The sequence below is a fragment of the Juglans microcarpa x Juglans regia genome, chromosome 4S, assembly GCF_004785595.1.
Source record: "Juglans microcarpa x Juglans regia isolate MS1-56 chromosome 4S, Jm3101_v1.0, whole genome shotgun sequence".
NCBI lineage: Eukaryota > Viridiplantae > Streptophyta > Magnoliopsida > Fagales > Juglandaceae > Juglans > Juglans microcarpa x Juglans regia.
In genome coordinates this window covers 5,518,560-5,538,487 of record NC_054601.1, presented here as the reverse complement: position 1 = coordinate 5,538,487, position 19,928 = coordinate 5,518,560, and the positions used below count along the sequence as shown (strand labels likewise).

At 31.9% G+C, this 19,928-nt stretch overlaps 1 protein-coding gene and 1 long non-coding RNA gene across 2 annotated transcripts; both read left to right on the top strand.

The window, feature by feature from the left end:
- The first annotated feature begins 11,604 nt into the window (after nucleotides 1–11,604).
- LOC121263226 lies at nucleotides 11,605–12,922 on the top strand. Its single transcript, XR_005940194.1, has 2 exons — nucleotides 11,605–11,901; nucleotides 12,499–12,922. It is a non-coding gene; the product is annotated as an uncharacterized LOC121263226 (long non-coding RNA).
- A 432-nt stretch (nucleotides 12,923–13,354) lies between these two features.
- On the top strand, nucleotides 13,355–15,261 carry LOC121263007 (transcription factor bHLH143-like). The gene is made up of 2 exons (XM_041165763.1): nucleotides 13,355–13,496; nucleotides 13,591–15,261. Exon 2 carries the CDS (start codon nucleotides 13,604–13,606, stop codon nucleotides 14,684–14,686), a length of 1,083 nt encoding a protein of 360 aa, XP_041021697.1. The 5' UTR covers nucleotides 13,355–13,496; nucleotides 13,591–13,603; the 3' UTR covers nucleotides 14,687–15,261.
- Nucleotides 15,262–19,928: the final 4,667 nt, after the last annotated feature.

The following is a 19,928-nucleotide window of genomic DNA, read 5'->3' as shown; positions in this document are numbered from 1 at the left end:
GATCCCCTAAATTAATTTAGGGCTCCAATCTGAAACCCTAAATTAATTTAGGGCTCCAATCCGATTAATTAGATACAAATAATATTGTAAATTAAGTGATTCACACACATTTATAATGCAAACAAAAAGAAAAAACTAAAACAAACGGACGAGAGTCATTCAAAATTCAAACCACATGCACAATCTAAGTTCCACAGCACACAATTCACAAAATCTCATCCTCTATCTCCAATAAACCACATCCTTCCTCCAATCTCCATTAAATATGTAAATCACAAAAAAAATAAATTTTGAATTTGGGTTTCTTACCTTTGGACCTTCGGTGACGGAGATGAAGAGAGAGGTATCGGGTGCGAGTTGTGTGACGGTAACGGTGACAATGACGATGACGGGGACGGCAATGCATAGAGAGGGACCGGGTGCGAGAAGTAACTCACAGAGAGAGAGATACATTGAGAGGCAAGGCCGCGAGAGCGATGGAGAAGTGAGGCACTGAGGAAGAAGGTTCAGGAATCGCCGACTCGGGAGAAAGAAATGGGGGCTGGGGTGTTTTGATATTTGTAAACCTAGGCATGAAACGACGTCGTTTCATGCTTGATTTTTTTTTTTTAATATATATGTAAATAATGTAATTATATATATATATGTATATACTGGGCGGGGGTCACCCCATCTTGCCCCTGCCCTCGGATGTTGACCCAGATGCGGGCGGGCGGCCCCCGCATCTGCTGGACGGGGTGATCCACCCCACTGCACGAAGGCGGGGCGGGCCCCCGCTGCCCACTCCTATCTCATATTATTAAAATTCTTAGATGCTATCAAATTGTCACGATAAGATAATAACAATATTATGTGTTTGTATTTTAGGATAATCTTGTAAGGACGTTGGTATGGTGCCACTGCATTTGTCTCTGTTGTGGCCTTGCCATGTGGCGGCCATGTCAACCACTATTAAAAATAAAAATCTGAATATGTGTGATATTCAGGTAAAAGGAAATTAAAGAGTATGATAAGTTATTTTGGGGGTGAAATGAGAATTTTGTGTTTTATTTGAGAGTTTAAAATATTATATTTTAATATTATTATTGTTTTAGAATTTGAAAAAAAGTGAATTAGGATTTGAAAAAGTTTAATTATTTATTATATTTTATATGAGAATTTGAAAAAAAATGTAATGATAAGATGAGATGAGATAAAATGAGAATTTTATATCTCATTCCACCCCAACCCTATCTCTAGAGGGAGAGCTTTTTATTTCTTAAATTTCTCACCATCCAAACAGGGAGAGTAAGGGATAAGAGGACAAGAATGAAAAATTTTAGCACCTCTTGGATGATTTTGTGTTTTTCATTTTTATTTTTTAATAATGACTTACGCGGGTGCCACATGGCACGTCAGGGGCATCGTAGGGGGCCACCCAAGCATTTTCCATCTTATAATGACTTGGGAAATCTTGCTTTTGTTTTTCTATATAAAACCTATATTGCTAAAAAAAAAAAAAAAAAAAAAAAAAAAAGAAGAGTACAGTTGAAAAGTATTAAGTTCATAAATAGATCCTATAAATTAAAATTGATAAATTGATATACTAGATGTGATACGTTATATCAAATTTATAATAAAAAGAGTTTTTCAATTTGATATATTATATTAAGTCAAATTAATTTCTAGGTTTATTTTTATAATAAATAATTCTATTTTAAAATCCTTATACCATACACTATTTATGTGGCATAATTTGATTTAAACACTTATTCATTACCATGGCATAATTCTTTGCATCATGCACCATCCATGTGGTATAAGCAGCTTGTTCATTACCGTATTTCATTCAATAACTACTATTCTACGACTGAGCATATACGGAGTATTCTTAATACATTTTTCTTTTGTAGAAGAGTATTTTAAAAAATATTCTCTATCTTTAAGAATAATACTAGATACAATACATCTCTCGTTCTCATGATTATTTTTTTTGAAAGGAAACCAGTAGTATTATTCGTAATAGCAATCAAATATAAAGTTTATCATTTGAAACCAACCCTGAAACAACTTCAGGAACATCTTCAATCCAAACAGATTCAAACGAATATCATAGCTTTGCAAGCTGATGATGGGCTATACAATTCTCAGCTCTAGGGATAAAAACAACGTTCCAATCAGTTCGGCTCGTCGGTAAAGATTTGATGTCTTCAATGACTTAGCCATATCAGCTCCAGCTTTCTATATCACCGTTGACAGCTTTAACAAGCATCTTCCTCAAATATAACATTTCTTATGCGTTCTCAGGATTATTAATACGAGCAGTGCTATTTACAATCCTCATTTAGAGATTATAATATAAGTTTAAGTAATTTTATCTTTAAAATTTTTTAAAATTATAAAAATATTCATCCTAAAATTATATTTTTTCTTATTTAATAAAAGATCTATACATATAGTCTTTAAGTAAAGATTGCAAATAAAATTTTTCTATTAATATACTGTATGAAACCTAATAATGATAAGAATGCACTAAAGTTCTAAAGGCATGAAGTCATAAACTCCCGTGGAAACGGGGAATAGCGTGATTGATCTTTTGAGTCCACTTGATAATTGCATCACAGTTTCTGGTGGATCATCTTGACTTATCATTAATGAAAGTTAAAAGAATAATAATAATAATAATAATAAGAGTACTGGTAGGATGTCGTCCAGCAATGACAGCTAGGTGGGATTAAATTTCAAATTTTTTATATTTTTTTAAATATTTTAAAAAAATAAAAAAATATCAATATACTAAAAATTACTTTTTTAATTATTAAAAAAAATTAAATATATAAGCGATCAAAATGAATGAACAAAATGAAAGGTATCTAATAAAAAATTATTCAATGTGATAAATTTATCATATCTTATATAATAAGATAAAAATAAGACGAGAATATGAAATATAATATTATAAAATATTTTATATAATAAAATGAGATTAAAATGATAGTACGAGATATAAAATTTTTCATAATAAAAAGGTCTTGCCCTCGATCGGTCTGTTAGGAACGTTAACCGTCTCTCTTTTTAATGCTTTTAAAATAGAATATTATTAAACGTTGAACAAAAAAGCCAAAACCCCATTATGTCCCCTACTCTCTTTTTAATGCTTTTTAAAATGGAATATTAATTAATGTGGAAGCATGAATCATGATCGTCGCTAAAATTAAGTTGGTGGCTCGCACATAACTAATCACTAACTGTAAGATTCGTCGTCGTCGTGATAAAAATAAAAATTTTAATTTATTTTATATAATTTGACCTGAAAGGTTTTTATATCGTAAATATATACGATTAATTAATTAATTAATTATAAAAAAAATAAATATTTGTGATGAATTATTTATAACAATAACGATTATTTACGATAAAAATAAATTCATTTTGACAGGAAATAATCTTTTTTATTAAAAATAACTGGTCACAAATAAATAATTTTTTTATAATACGTATTGTATATAACAATAAATACACTTGTGATCTTTTGAATTTCCAACTATACAAACAAGCGAACAACCACAAGAAATACATCAAAATTGCTTGAAATGTCCAATACAATCGGTTTTTTTCTTTAAACGAGCTGCATATATATCAACTATATTGTTGAGTTTGACTTGCCACCAAACGATCAAAGGGTACTCATGCGTTCATATTCATTAAAATATATTGGCTGAAATTAATGATTAACACCAGCTCCTAAGCTTCATGCATCGCGTCAAAAACCACATTATTCTGTTAAAAAAGCAACCATATTTCAATGCTTCAATCACGATGGGCGGAAGGGAAGGGAAATAATTAAATAAATTAAAGAAACTAGAAATTAATTAGTGGGTGGTTAATCACCTTCAACATCACATCTATATAAGAATTTTTTTTTTCTTTTTTCTACTCGATTGGCATCACATCTATAAGATATCATGATGCGAAGGTTCGTGTTTTCTTGCCATCGAGGGGACACGAATGTGCACAAAAGTCACCAACCGATCTTGAGCTATCACTTCATCTACTTGCTTCTAGTTCTAGCCATTGCTTAATTTGTCTCGTGCTAGGTAAGATTCATAATAAAAATATGTATCATTTGTTGCAAAAACTTAAATAATAATAGCAAAAATAAAGAGATCCATACAAATATTTTACAACCATCCAATCACTTTGTTTGTAGTTTTTTTCTCCAATATTGAAAATGCGGATCTATATCTTTTCAATATGTAATTCGCTTTTTCTCATGTATCTTTAATTTCTATTACGTTTTTTGTTTTAGAAAAAAACACATCATCTCTTGGACTGTTGTCCATAAAGTGTGTTCTCTACTTTGTCTTAGACAAAGAATGGAATTTGTTAACTCTATTTGGACAGAGTTGTACTGTATCTCAGGTGGTTTGAGAGAGGTTTGCAGCATAGATTAGACCATGTCAGTTACAGTTGTATACTGGACAGCCATTAATGTTGTATTTGACTTGTAATAAATGTTTCAGGTCAAAGTTGTGATGCCCTTTATTAATTAATGCAATTTGTTTTATAAAAAAAACACCAATCGTGCACTTAGTGGTGGAACCACATTGATGGATGGGGAGGGGGAGGGAATTCCTCCTAAATATTTTTCATAATTTTATATATAAGAAAATCGCGTTCTCAACAAATTTATAATTCCCATATGCTGTCTAAGATTTTTTAAAAATTATATATACACATAAATGCCTTTCCAATTTTTATTCTTATAGCCCCAAAATTTTGTATAATTTTTATATATTATCTATTTTCTATTATATGGTCCCTCCAAAATTAAATTAAAGTTAGGTTTATGATAAATAATAAACTTATTAATTTGTATCCTAAAGTCTTTTATTATACAATATTAAGCTTTTTAATATGAAACCCAAAGTGAAATAAATTCAAGAAAATTATTTGATCTATAAGAAAAATAATTGGGAAATTTTATCCCCTAGACTTCATCAAGCAAGAAAATATTTATTTAAGATTTCAATTGTAATATTAATTATATGCTTATTATGACACCAAATTAATATCTAAATTTTACATTAAACTTGATAAATTAGCTTATATACTAGAATGAAATATAAGTCTCTAAAAGATCACCTCATAGTTTTTATGAAGAAAATAAATTCTAAATATTTTATTGCAAAAGTAATAATAGATGAATATATTATATATATATATATATATATATATCCATGAAACATTATCTTTAGAAATTTGAAAAAGATAATGTATATAGCAAATTATATCCCTGCATGTATATAGCAAACTATCGAGATCTGATTTTTATATATAGTTATGTTTTTATGTTTCTTCATGAAATTAAGATTAAGATTTATCTCTTTTTATTTTTATATAGACATATCATATTCTAAAAAAATTGGCCTCCTAAAAAACATTTTCTGGTTACGCCACTTCGTATAAAATATTAAAGTCTTGTTACATAACTACTGTCTTTTATTAAAATCAAGTTGTAAAAAGTGTTGTATATATAAATTGATCTATAGACAATAAAAGGAAGAAAACAAAAAAAATAAAAAATAAATCCTTAGTTTGATCTGTTGATGTTGTGTTTCGTGGGCCTGGGCAACTTCACACCCTCGACATCCAAGCGCTAGCCTGCACAGTTACAATGGAAGGGACCTCGGGGTCCGTTGATCCTCCGATGCTAAAATCAGTATATTGACAAAGATAATAAACGGAAGCAAAAAAAAAAAAAAAACAATAATGTGTATGAAGGATAATAGTATTTTTCATTACCTCATTTGCTGCTTGGTTGACTCTTATTTATAGTTACCGACTAGAGTTTTCCCGTAGTGGGGTGTTGCATAGCATGAGACAATACACTCCGTGCAATTGATTCACAAAGTAGCTTCCATGATGGCCCCAGGCCTTCTCTATGCACTACTCGGGTCTTGGGCTGCATTCAATGCAACACACTCTACGCTCTAGGGCGCATTGAATGCGGCATGGCCTCTATTCTGGGCCGCATTAAATGCGATGTGACCTTTGTTCTAGGCCGCATTAAAAGCAGCGTGTTTCCTGTCTCACATCCCTTCCATCCGGTGATGTATGTCACGTCCTCTTCCCCTCTTTTCCCAATCGTCACCCAAATCTCCTACCTCGTTGCCAAAGCCCGACTCGAGTTCCCTATCCCTACTCTGATTTGGGTATTTACCTCTCCTGCCCAGACTTAGGTGACAGGGTTAGGTCTTACTTTCGGCCTAACTCCCTATTCTTCCTGCAATCCTGGGCCTTAATGTAGCGGATTTTCTCCCATCACATGATCATTGTGGCATCTGCTCAGGAAAAAAAGGAAAAAAAAAAAAGGAAAAGCATCATCATGGTTATGATATAGTCATGGAACTTAATTATAAGCGTGCCCATCGCACGTGTTTGGTGATGGAAATCTCAAGATAAACCAAGACTTGCTTATAGAATATGGACCCGAGAGAGAGAGAGGAGGTTTGACACTTTGTAATACACCTTTTTCATTTGATAAAATAAAAAAACATAAATATAAAAGAATAGTGGGATAAAAGTCTAAGAAAGTGGGTGATATGTAGGATATAATATTGGGGCAAGCTAGGGGAATGGATTCCCCCTCCTTTTGCTCTATGTATTGGAGTGGGTTATTATATCTTAAAAGGCAAAACATATGATAGTTAAGTGCGGTGAAGAGGTGCTTTATTTATTTATTTCTTTATTAAAATTATGGCTTTCCAAGCGTGATGTTTTTGTTGGAGAGTCCACGACCAAATAGCTCCCTCTAGGGTCTCTTGGCCCCCACCAAACTCAATTACATGTTAATTGCCACTCCAAAAAAGAAAAACTCCTCAAACCCACATACTCCCAAACCTCAAAGGATGTAACAAAATTTCTCGAAATTTAACTCTTAAAGTTGCATTTAGGCAGTGAAGTATTTTGAAATATTCTGTAAATAATAATAAAAAAGTAATGATAGAATAATGAATAGTAGTAAAAAATATATAAATAATAATAATAAAATAATAAATAGTAGTGAAGTATTCTCAGTATCCAAATTATACCTAAAAAATGACCAATCAATTTGAAACTTTTTAAAAAACACTTACAAAGTTTAATTTATTTAAGAAATAGTCAATGTGAAACTTGTCATCCATTATTACTTTCATACTTTAAAAAAACATAGAAAACCTTTTTTAAAAAAACACAAGGTGTATGTATGGAGGATATTTTTTTATTCTTTTATGGGAGAGAGTTTGAATGTTGGGTGAGCAAATGAATCATTGCATTGCACCTCATTTTGTAGGTGAGCGAGAACTTAAAAAAAAAAAAAAAAAAATGGAAAAAAAGAAGTTATTGTTCCCTCCACTCAAAACATTAATATGGCGTGAGAAGTATGCTTATCACAGTCAGTATAATATGCTCTGATCTATAAATAATTGACTGCAACCGATCTTCTCATGGCCTGTGCCCAAGATCCTTTTCAGGTGATCAAAATCATGTGTCTTCCTTTTTGTTGATATATTTTTGGGGATGATAAAGATTCTATATATAGTCCTTTTTTAGTATTTTTTACGCATTCTCTTATTTAATGTGATTGGTTACATCACTTTTTAAATATAAAATAATTAATTTAGTTAAAATAGAGTATACAAAAAATACGTAAAAATAACTATATATAGTAAAACTCTGAAACCATAACGTTCTCGCCACCCTATGCTTTATTGCTGCTTCTCTCTCTGTCTCATTATTCAAAGATGGTGAAGAAAAGAAGGATATCACAATAATGTGGCAAGTGTTATGAGTAAACCATATAATAGTGTTTTATGAGTTAAAACTAAAGTGGCCCTCGTAATTGAGATGAATAATGAAGCTTAATCAATAATACCAGTCCCTGATCTCGTCTGGGCCCAACTCCTCATGGCTACCTTGATGGTTTAGACATCTCTATAAAATCAAAACACGAAAAATATACTCTACGGATAAATATATTTTACGAGATACTCGGAATATATTCCCATCTTAAATTTATAAATTGACATTATTTGATATGATTATAAGATCTTCTATTTTAGAGTCAATATGATATGTCACACTAAGACGCATTAATCTATAAGCTAATTTTATTAAAAAAAAAATTGTAAACTTAACACTAAGAGAGATATAATACTAGGTAGGTGAAATGCGAGTGTAAATACCAATTGCTGATCGGTGGGCCGCTTTACTTGAAGTTTATTATGATTCATGGTTTGAACGGTCAAGATATAGATCGTTGGTTGGTGTTGGTATTCAAACTTTGGATACCAACCCTTTCCATCTATCCTAAGTCCGTGTTAATTCCATCCTTCCGATTTTCGACTTTTGCCTCGTGGCCTAACTATCCGAATTGAAATGAGATGAGTTCAAAATGATTTATAAATAAAAATGAGATATTTGAATTAAGATGAGATATATTATAAATTATTTGAGTTAAAATATTTTAATCTTATAAAATTTATATATTATGTCTATCTCTTTTAAATAATTAATTAAAAATATTCATATACTCTAAATACATCATACCCAACCAATCTCAATTTCTCATTCTTGTATGCATCCGTCACGAGAGAGAAAAAAATAATAATTAAGAATATTAATTTCAAACTTTTGGTCAACAGTTGGTTATATGACTTGAAAAGTATGCATGCAAATGGAGAAATCACGCAATTGTAAACCTAGAAAATAAATAAGTATATAAAAAATTAAATAAGACATAAGTTTTCGTGATTCGCATTAAGACCTAAGCTTACAAGCTCTAATATAACTTTATCTCTATTTAGAATATTATTGCTATACATTTATATTAGAATATTATATCCATACATGTTATTTGTTTGTCATTGAAAAGGGAGTAATATTGCAAATTGCTCTATCATCCTATAATATCGTAAATAGCTATTTACGATATTAAATTTGACATTTTTAAAAGATAAATTTAAGATTTGATAAATAATGTGAATGCATAGGATGGAAGGAGGAGGAGAATGATAAAAGAAAATATATATGAATTTAGGATAAGAGGATTTATGCCTTTTTAACAAATTCATAAAACCAAATATAGTTTTAGTCCTTCGTTGTTGTTCGAATCAGACAACTTCATAATTTATAGTCCAAAAGAAATAAAGTAAATGTTTTTTTAAGAGAGTTTGTTACTTATAAGTAGGGCTGAGCAGTGGGGGACTGCCCCCCGCCACTCTGCCATCCACAACCTTGGCCCTGTCTGGGTGGCGCGGGCAACCCTGCCGCAAGCCACACACATAGTGGGGGTGGGGGTGGTTTAGGCCCAAGCTTGCCCCTTATCTCACCCCGCACCATCCATACCAATCTAGTCCAAAATTATATATATATATATATATATATATATATAAAAATTGTTGATAAAATGACATCATTTTATCCTCTCCCCATAGCTCTCTTTCCCCTCTCTATTTCCTTTTTGGTTTCTCTCAAAGTCTCTCCCTCCCTCTTGTTGTGTCCTCTTATTCTCATCTTTTTTCTTAGCTCCTTTTATACTTTTTCTTCTCATCCTTATTGAAGCACTTGACGCTTATGGTCGTGTCACCGTAGAAACCCATGGCTACGAATGATGGTGGGTTTGCGAAGGGAACCACAACCACGAGCGAGTGGACGCCATTGTGGTTTAGAGCTTTTTTGTTTGGTTAGATCTCTTTTACTAGTTTTCTAGAATTTGTTTTGTTGTTTTCAAAGTTTTGTGTATTTTATTGTGGATTTGTTGATGATTTATATTTTGTCATTTGTTATGGATTTTATTTTTTTTTGGGTTTATTTTTTTTTATTTTTTTGTGTTTTCTGTTTTTTTACGTTGTAGGTAGGCGATGAATGGCGGATGGACGAGATACCCCACCTCTGAGATGTAGTGGCGGATTCGGAGGGCAAAACCCATCCGTCGATACGGGTAACACCCCTACATATAAGCTAGTAATACACCACTTATAGTAAGATTTATTTTAACTTTTAAAAAAATTAAAACACCAATAATTTATTAACATAATTGATGTAAAAAATTCTTTTACATCGCGAGGAACGCAATACAACCCGAGGAACGAAAACATATAACAAAAAAGACAAAACATGATTCTAGGCGTCATCTGAGATCCGCAAATATGGTAAAACAGTAGGGCTATATTGGGAATCTGACCATGTAAATAAAATAGTCCTGGTACGAGTAATATTATTCGCGGGACAAGACGAAGGTGACTTGCAAAAAGACGAAGGTGAATTGGTCCCGTCCCATGCCATGTAAAAACCAGAAGGCCGGTGTTCTTGAGAAACGACAACAGGTCAACCCGACAACTCCCGTGGGCCACCGGAGGTGGCCGCAGCAGGCCAGCCACCATGGGCGGCCCTTGGCCTCCCCAATATATATATATATATATATATATATATATATATTTAATTTAAACAATAATTTTTTTTAAAAAAGATTTCATTAATTTATTATTTAAGCATATTTTTAAGGTGTGACTCATAACTATATTAAAATTTATAAGATTTTCACCTCAACTTATTTTTTCAATATTCATTATGGTGCCATTTGGATAGAAAGTTAGATGAGATGAAAGTTAAAATTAAATAAATTGTTGTTTGAATATTTTTTTTAATATTATTATTATTTTGAAATTTAAAAAAGTTGAATTGTTTATTATATTTTGTGTCGAAATTTAAAAAAATTATAACGATGAGATGAGATGCAATTAAACACTTATTATATCTAAAGTGGCCTAAAACTTGTTATTCATTAAAATAGTTCTGAGTTTACAATCAAAACACTATTTTAGCCACTATCACGATTAAAACATATTCTTAATCCCAAATTATTTCTTTATTATTCATTAAAAACTTTATAATCTTTTCGATCGAAACATTTTTTTTATAAGTAACTATTACGATTGAGACATCCTCTTAATGTCAACTTATAATTTATTTATTACTATTCATTAATAACTTCTCAATTTTTATCATCAGAACATTCTCTTAAGTTTGGCAAGTGGGATAAGATAAAGTTTTCATCTCATTTCATCTTATTATTATAATTTTTTAAATTTTCACGTAAAATATAATAAATAATTCAATTTTTTCGAATCACATCTCAATTTTTTTAAATCTCAAAATAATAATAATATTAAAAACTAATATTTTAAACGTTCATCTAAAATAAAAAATTCACATCTCCCACTAACCCTTTGTCACGATTAATACAACATTTTAATGTCAACTCAAAACCCGCTCTCAACATCACCATAGTTTTTTATGGACGTAAATGGTGTTATTGTTGGATTAAAGTTGCTTTAAGTTAGAATTCAATATTATTTTACAATTTTTACATAATTCTGAAATGATATATTAATTTTGTATCTATTTATATTTTTTAGGTAAGCAAAATGAAAGGTGTAACACGGGAGTATTCGAGAAGACGACCTTCGAACCATATCGTAAAAGGGAAAGAAAAGAAAAGAAAAAATAATAATAATAATAATAGAAACCACTAATTATTAAACACCAATGCCTTGCGAATGCGTGCGCTATTCGCGCACGTATAAAAAATTATTATTATTATTATTTTTAATTAAAAATAATATTGTTGGTTATGATTCCCAGACGAATAGGGATATGCATGTCACTTTCGATTCTTTATGATCTTATCACCCCCGTGCTCTCTCGCCAAGTTTCGACTTTGACTTTACACACACACTCTCTCTCTCTCTCTCTCGCTTTTTTTAAAGTGTTGGTTGTTCGATCTGGTTCTCAGGTGCAGCTTTGGGGCTTGAGAAAACTTTGGGATCTTTGTGTTTTCTTGTTCTGCTCTTATCTGAACTCACTGGGTTATCAGCGGTATGTTGTCTTGGTGTCTGATATTCTCTGTAATGATATTCTGATTGTGTGCGGTGCTTTGTTTGTTTGGGTTCACTTCCTCTGCTTTTCTTGGTCCATTTTGAAGTGTTTTAATTTTTTTGGGCTTTTGGCTTGTCTATTTCTTCCTCTGCTTTTCTTGTTTTCGTTTTTATTTCTTTCATATGTTCTTCCCTATGTTCTTAATTCAACCTCTTTGTGTAAGTCCGCCTAAACGCAGTTTATGGTTGATTTTCTCTTTACTGGCGTTTTCTCTCTCCCTCTCTCTCTATGCCTTTTCCTGATATTTGGAAATTTGATTTCATTCAACTAGCTACGGATGGCCACTTTATTTAGTTTGTTTCGCTTTGCTTAGATTAGTCCATTTTCTATGTAAATTTTTGACGTGTTTCCCTCTGCTTGGTCCCTGAGAAAACTAACGAGTCAAATTCCTGAGCTTAAATAAAAAGAAGAAAAAAAGAAAATTGTAACAAGTATTTGTTTGTATGAATTGTTCTTGAATCATATTTTTTTCATGGGTGTTAAAAGCGTCTTGAAGTTAACGTTTGTGGGAGATTTGTGTCGGACAATTTGTTGCAGGTAGCTTGGAATAGCGAAACGGTCGTGGGATCCTTTTTTGGAGAATTATAGAACAGCATGCGGTGGTCGCTGAGTCTCTCCGTTGACGTCTTCCGCAAAGTCATCTCTCTGAACCTTTATTGCCGTGTAATTCTGTAGTTCCCTCCAACTATTCAGAACCCCTCAAGTTTTGTCCTCCTCGTTTTCTATATCTGTCTCTAAATTTTCCATGGGATCCAACTTCCTCATCGTTGTTCCTTGTTATGTCCGCCAGATTAGCTGAACATTACTGGACCTTGTTCGCGTAGTAGTTTCATTTGAAACTTGTTTTCATCAAGTACGGTAGACATTCTATTAGTCGTTATATTCTGTTTGTCCATTTCAGTTCCCATTCAATTGTATTGGGCATCTGTTTCTTGGTGATAAAGATTCACTTTTCTGTTGAGTTGATCTCTCCCTAGTTTTAAGTTACTGAGTTTTGAAGTCTTTGTCCTCCGGAAAAGTTGGGTTTTTTAATTCCTCGCAGTGAAGTGTTGGAAAGTAGTTATGGTGTGCCAAGCAGCGAGCCAAACAAGATTTCGGGCAATGAAACACGAAAATGGGATTGCAGGGAGTGCCACTATAATTGTTAGAGTCATAGCTTGCTTTCAACCTCTCCAGGACTGCCAGGTTTGTAGATGATGATTGGATCCCTATAATTTAATACCTACAAATAGAAATGGGATGAGCATGTGGTAACATTTCTCAGTTGTTTTACTGTCTTCATCGATCCCAAAGATTTGTTCTTCTTTTTCATTCTTGATAATGCTTGAGAGCTAATGTGATGCCCACTAATAGTATTTCTTGTGTTTTTTTTTTTTTTTTTCAGGCTGAATATTTCCGTCATTTGCTCAAACCTGTAACGTAGAATAGTTTTGCATTATCGTGTTGAGTTAAGCTGGAGTTTTTAGTTAGTTTCCTAGTTCGTAATTTAAAGAGAAAATAATCAGCTATTTCAACTACGCAAAAGCATCTTTCTGGTACGTTTTACATTTTGGTTCATGGATTCTTTTTAGACTATAATGGCATCAATTGGTTGTAAAGTTTTCTGGTGTTTTCCCTTGTGATCTCTAGGTGTATTGGTTGGATGGGAGGAGACGATAGAAGGCTTCCCCACCTGCAGTTTAATTGGCAATCACCCAATTTGAATCCCCTGGGTGCTCCCCTTGACATAGGGCAGCAAAATCCCATCTCTGCAGGTATATATCCTGGCACTAACATGACTCCAATGAGTGGGACGTTGCCAGTTTATGCATCTTCTAAACTACCTCATTCTTGGGTAGGCCAAGCAAATGAACCTCATGGTTGGTTTTATTGTTTGCCTCGTTTCCGGCAATCCTTCACCCCTGCCCTTAAGCAGTCAATTGCTGAAGGAAAACTGCCTACTAACCCTTATGAAAGCTGCAGGGAGTCCATTTCACTCAATGCAGGGTCTGGATGTGTCCAGAAGAAGTTTACTGTTGTTGATAAATTGAGGGATCAAACCACTTTGATCTTTAGTTCTGGGATTGGGACTCCCATCCAATGCCTTACTTCTTGGGGTCCAAAACCTTCAAAGTTAGATGGGGAAGATATTGGAATCAATGGAGGTTTGAATTATTTCTCAGGACCAATTCTAACAGATGAAATTAATGAAAATCTTGGAACCGATGTTCAAAGCGAGATGCATGAAGATACTGAAGAAATTAATGCCTTGCTTTACTCAGACGACAGTAGTGAATATACTGAAGACGGTGAAGTTACTAGCACTGGTCATTCACCTTGTACAATGACAGCACATGATAAGAAAGATTGGCTCGAAGGAAGTATTGAAGAAGTTGCTAGTTCTGCTGGGCCAACTAAGAAGCGGAAACAGTTGGATACCGTTTATGATGATGCACCATCACTGATGGACACTGCAAGTTCAATGAATCGCAACAGACCCTTTGAATGTGAAGATGATGCGGAATCTAGTTGTGCCAGTGGCAACAATGCAGGGTCAAGAGAAATGTGTTCCTTATCAGGCGCCAAGAGGATGAAGAAGGAGAGAATTCGTGAGACTGTGAACATTCTCCAAAGTATAATTCCCGGTGCCAGCGGCAAGGATGCAATTGTAGTCCTCGACGAAACTATACATTACTTAAAATCTTTGAAGCACAGAGCCATGGCTTTAGGACTCGATGCTCTCTAAGTTGGAGGGTGTTTTCCTGTTAGTATCTTTAGTAGTAAGTAGCATTATCGGTTCATGTCTATTTGAAGTTCTAAATGTAATGTCTGGGGTGTGAATTTGGATAGCAGGAGTACAAAGCCAGGTAAAATGTGAGACAGTGGACAGAAAAGCTCGAATAGCCCTCAAGTTTATCCAGTGGTTAAAAGTTGGTAATCGGCAGAGCTTTGGCTTGCTAAAAGTTGGATGAGGTGCGGTGTATTATGTCCCAATAAAGTGTCGTGGAGTGTGGATGAGAAGACTTCACTTCATTCTGCAACATGTTTCTTGGGCCCTCCATTCTCCAGTTCCACGCATCCTTAATCCCAGAAAGCCAGCTTGCTTTTATGTGTTTTATTTATGTACCAACTCTGTGTGGTATTGGACCTTTACCCTTTTAATGCTTACTGCTACTGTAATTTGGTTGTGGGAAAGACTGATATGTTTGGTTGGTGTTATTTATCATGGATTTAGTAGTAGTTGCTGTGTGCTGGTTTGGTTGGTGGGAGATGATTTCTTCTATCTTGGTTGGGAGTAATTTATAGTATTGTTTGGTTTTATTGTTGTCGTTTTGCCTCTGTACTGACATCACATTCAAGCATTTATGATAAGAGACAGCGATGTTGTTTTGGGATTCCTTCGGTTGTTTTTGATGTGTCGTGAAAACTTGTGTGCTGGAGATGATGGTGCGTGTGAGGGAACGGACCCTACACGGCTGCATTATTAGGGAGAGGAAGCATGTGTGCATGGGGTCCAGTGATAGGTGTCTATTATTTTTATTTTTAATTTTTTTAAGCAAGTTTCATTAGCATAAAACATAATCTGAGAGTTTTATACAATAATAGTGAGATCTTTACCGCTGTGAAAATCTAAAACACATTGAGGAATCCAATTTAGGAGTATGCTTCCATACACTTGGTTAGAAACTGTCCATTGTGCCAAGTTGTGCGCACATCGATTCTGTAATCGATGGATTTTTTTTGCAGTCCATTGATCAAAGTTGCTAAACAGGTGTTGAATGTCTCTAGTGATTGTCTGCATTGTCCAATGATAGGTGTTTATTAGTGGCCCTTGTTAGATTTTTCAAATTAAAAACGCATTTATTTTCCTCATTTTATCTATTTATTCTCTATTAAGAAATGCTTGGGATCCCGAAAATGAGTTCCAAACATTTCTCTCGAAATTTTTTTTTTACTTAATGATTAAGGAAGTGTTTTTAATGATATTGTGAATTTTTTATTTTTTTTTAAATATTTATGATGATTAAAAAATACATAAAAAAAAGAAAAAAAAATAAATGCACTATTCGGGACATCATTCGGAACAATTTTTCGATCACTGTAGCACTACACTTCTCTATTTTAGAATTTCGAATTTACTTTTGTGGGTATTAGAAGTTTCACTGAAGTCAATGGAATCATTTTTAGAAATAAATAAAAAAAAAAAAACTTTAAAATTGTTAATTTGAAATGCTGATTGGGTTACAAATATTTGTAACCCAAAATGCCTTGAAAAATTGAGTAGGTGACGTCGAGGGTTTCTCATAAGAAAAAGAGAAATACTCTTACATGATTATATAAAAGTAATCTCATAAACTGATATGCCTTGTCAGATTATAAAATTATTTTTATTGTAAAATAAATTTGATAAATCACATGAAACTACGTCAATTTGTATGATTATTTTTGTGTAATTCATTTATGGCAGTAGCACTCCTCATGAAAAATACTCTTATACCCTATAAAAAATATCCACACTCTATGAAAAAGCTATAGGTATGAGATGTGAGAGTGAATAGTGGCTATAAACCTCTTCTCATAAATTTACAAATTGACTTGCTTTCATATCATTTGTCAGATTTACTTTATATTAAGAAAATTTTATAATTTATTTATTTTATATTTATAATTTTTATAATTTAAATATTTTATAATTTTCTTGATAGATCTAGCATTTCTAACCTGAAAAAAAAAGGAAGAAAGCATGTAACGTATGTAATAATGTTTTGACAATATAATTGCTTTTTCATCAAGGTTTAGTTTTAGATCATAAAGTTTAAAAAACTAGTGCAAGTAAGATTTCTAAGCATCACTGACGGATATGGTCAATGTCTTAAAACAAGGAGACTACGTGTTTAATTGGTTAATCAAGATAAATAGTTTATATATCCTTATCATTGTTAATAATAAAAAAGAAAAAATCAAAATTTGATACGGTCTATTATATAACATCCATAAATTTCACTCGTAATAATTTTATTCAAATAAAATATATTTAAAATATTATATATTACATTTTTATCTATTTTTATTTTATTGAGTTGATGTGATATTATTATCAACTCTCAAAATCTATTATTTTAGAAATAATAGTTAATCTAATGATCGATGGCTATATCATGCTAATAAAATGTGATGAAATTTGTCACCTTTGTTCCATTTATTTTTCTTTCTATTTTAATCTCTAATGAACACATTCAACTATTACAATTATTTTTTTTTTTAAATTTCTGTGAGGTCTTAAAATATTAAGTGCGAAGTACATTGTCCAAAAGCTAATTAATTGTAGATGTTTATTCACAATAATTACGACCCAAAAAAATATGTTGAAGAAGATCACTTCGAAGTCGATTGATTTGGAACGATGACATTTTATGGATCGGGATCGTATGTCGGATCAATTTTATGCACTAAACTGTCTAATCACGAAAATATAGTTATAAGTTGGTTCCAGTTAAAGTCTCATTTAGATAATAAAACGAGATGAAATGAATTGAAATAATTTGTAAATAATAATAAAATTATTAGTTAAAATGAGATGAGATCTCACTTAAAAAAGTACCTTAAGGGGTTTTTTTTTTTTTTTTTTTACTCAAACTTAGGTTAGAAAAAGAAAACGTGTTAAGAGATAAAAATACCATTTTATGTATAAATTTATCCATGCATATATGCATTTGGTGGATAGTCGTTTAGATCTACTTCTTAGAGTTCTAGTATATTCATATATTATCACTCTTGTAATTCTTAAATTTATGAATGTACCTCATTAATTCATGTATCATCTATTTATATTTTTTATCCTCCTATGCTTTTAAAAGGATGTCTTGATTATCGTTTGTAACACAAGAAATTGTGAATGAAAATGATCTCTCTAATTTTGTATTGCTATTTTTTTTTAATTCTCTTACTATTTCTCTTTAATTTTACAACAATCCAAGATTTTCAAAATAAGAATATCAAACCTTTTTTTTATAATACTTTATTTTTAAAGGAAATTGATATTTACAATCATAGAGTATACAAGTTTCACGTACTCATTTAAAAAAAATAGATAAATTTAGAATTCACATAAACAAAAAATCATTTTCACATCCTAAGACTGGCATTACTCATTTTCAAATAATATTACAAAATCGGAAAAGAGAGTAAATTCTCTCTAATTTATATTTAAACTTCAAGAATTGAATTATCCCTGTCGTCTGCAACGACTCTTTCGGTGATCAATCACTTGACCCCTCTTTTGGAAAAAAGAAAAATAAACACTATTTTTTTTTTCAAAATTCAGCACTTAAATTTTTTTTTTTGGTCAAAATCATAATTAATTATTCGGTTATACACGCCACACCATCCATTCATAGTAGAAATAATAATGCTAATTATTCAAATTAAATCAGGATATATTTACAAATGAAATACCTATTTTTGAAAACTATACTTGCAGCATTTGTGATTAAATTTTAAAATCCTTGCTTAATAATGAAATATGGAAATAAAATGAAAAATAAATGAGGGGTATTTTCGGAAGCAATTATATGCATGCACATGTTATACCATTTTCTCAACGGAACACCCGTATTAGATGCCTCATGAAGTACGAAACCCAGTTATTACATGGTGAAACGAATAAAATTTCTCAATTTTAGAGGGTCTTAAATTTGAATAATTCTCAAAAAAAAAAAAAAAAAAAAAAAAAACGTCGAGTACTCATTTATCATATGAAAAACCTAACTTGAAAACGAGATATATGAATAACCTAAGCTCTGCATTTATTAAATATAGTCTATGTTTAAACTACTGTCAAATTAAGAATATTTGGCATTCACTTTCTATTTATAAAATATGAAATGGAAAAATAAAGAGAAATGATTTGTACAGTCATACAGTATGTAAGTCTTGCATATTCTATTTGAAAAAGTGGACAAATCTAAGATATATATAAAAAAAAAAACTTACTTTTAATAGTGTCTATTCTTTTTAAAGGGAGTATGCGATATTTGTGTACTCTAATACTGCATTTAGCATTACTTACCAATGAAAAGAGGCTAATATAATTTATATTCTGATATTTATTAAGGAATGGACAAAATGAAAACAAAAATAAGTTTGTGGCATTTGATTTACAATTGAAATCATATAACGACTGTGTACTATGTGATATCTACATATGAACACATACAGGTTCCCTGTCTATTTATTGTTTTTTTTTTTTTTTCATCTTTTTCGAATGATAAGTGTGAATCAATCTTGTGTTTAAATTGGAAATGTAAGTAATATTGCTGCAGGCACTCCCCTCTGAATCAGATAGATGTAGGATAAGATACACAATCGCACCAAATCATTGCCTTTTTAGTACACAAAACAGCATCAGTGTTGTGGGTTTTTTTTTTTTTTAAAGGAAAACTATCATCATTCATTAATCAGAAAAACTTACATCCATGACCAGATATATGTAAAAATATCCCTATATCAACCACTACCTCATAAACCAATTAATGCATTTAGAGCTCCACCAATATATCATTTCCTTTTGTGACTGGTCAAGTCTTCACTACTATTGATAATCTCTATATGCAAACGTCCAAGAGACAATACTCTACCTAAATAGAGACTCAACCTCACCCTTTATAGAAAAAGATGACTCAATCTCTACAAATAAATATCCAAGAGATAAACTTTTTTTTTTTAATATTAAAGAATAAGGAAAACAATAAGATAGATGCGAATAAGGATGAATTGCAATTTGGACCAACTTTGGAATCTGTGACGGCACTTGAATGCAACACGCTTGTCTGTTTTTAGCCACAAAAGTCAGACCTGAAAAGATCTGATGGTGGAGATTCCGATAATCTGGTGCGTGTGGCGAGAAAAGCTGCTGACAGGGGTGGGACATGAGGACCACAAGCAGTTGTGAGCGGCTTGTGAGGACTATGCACGGTGATTTTCGCAAA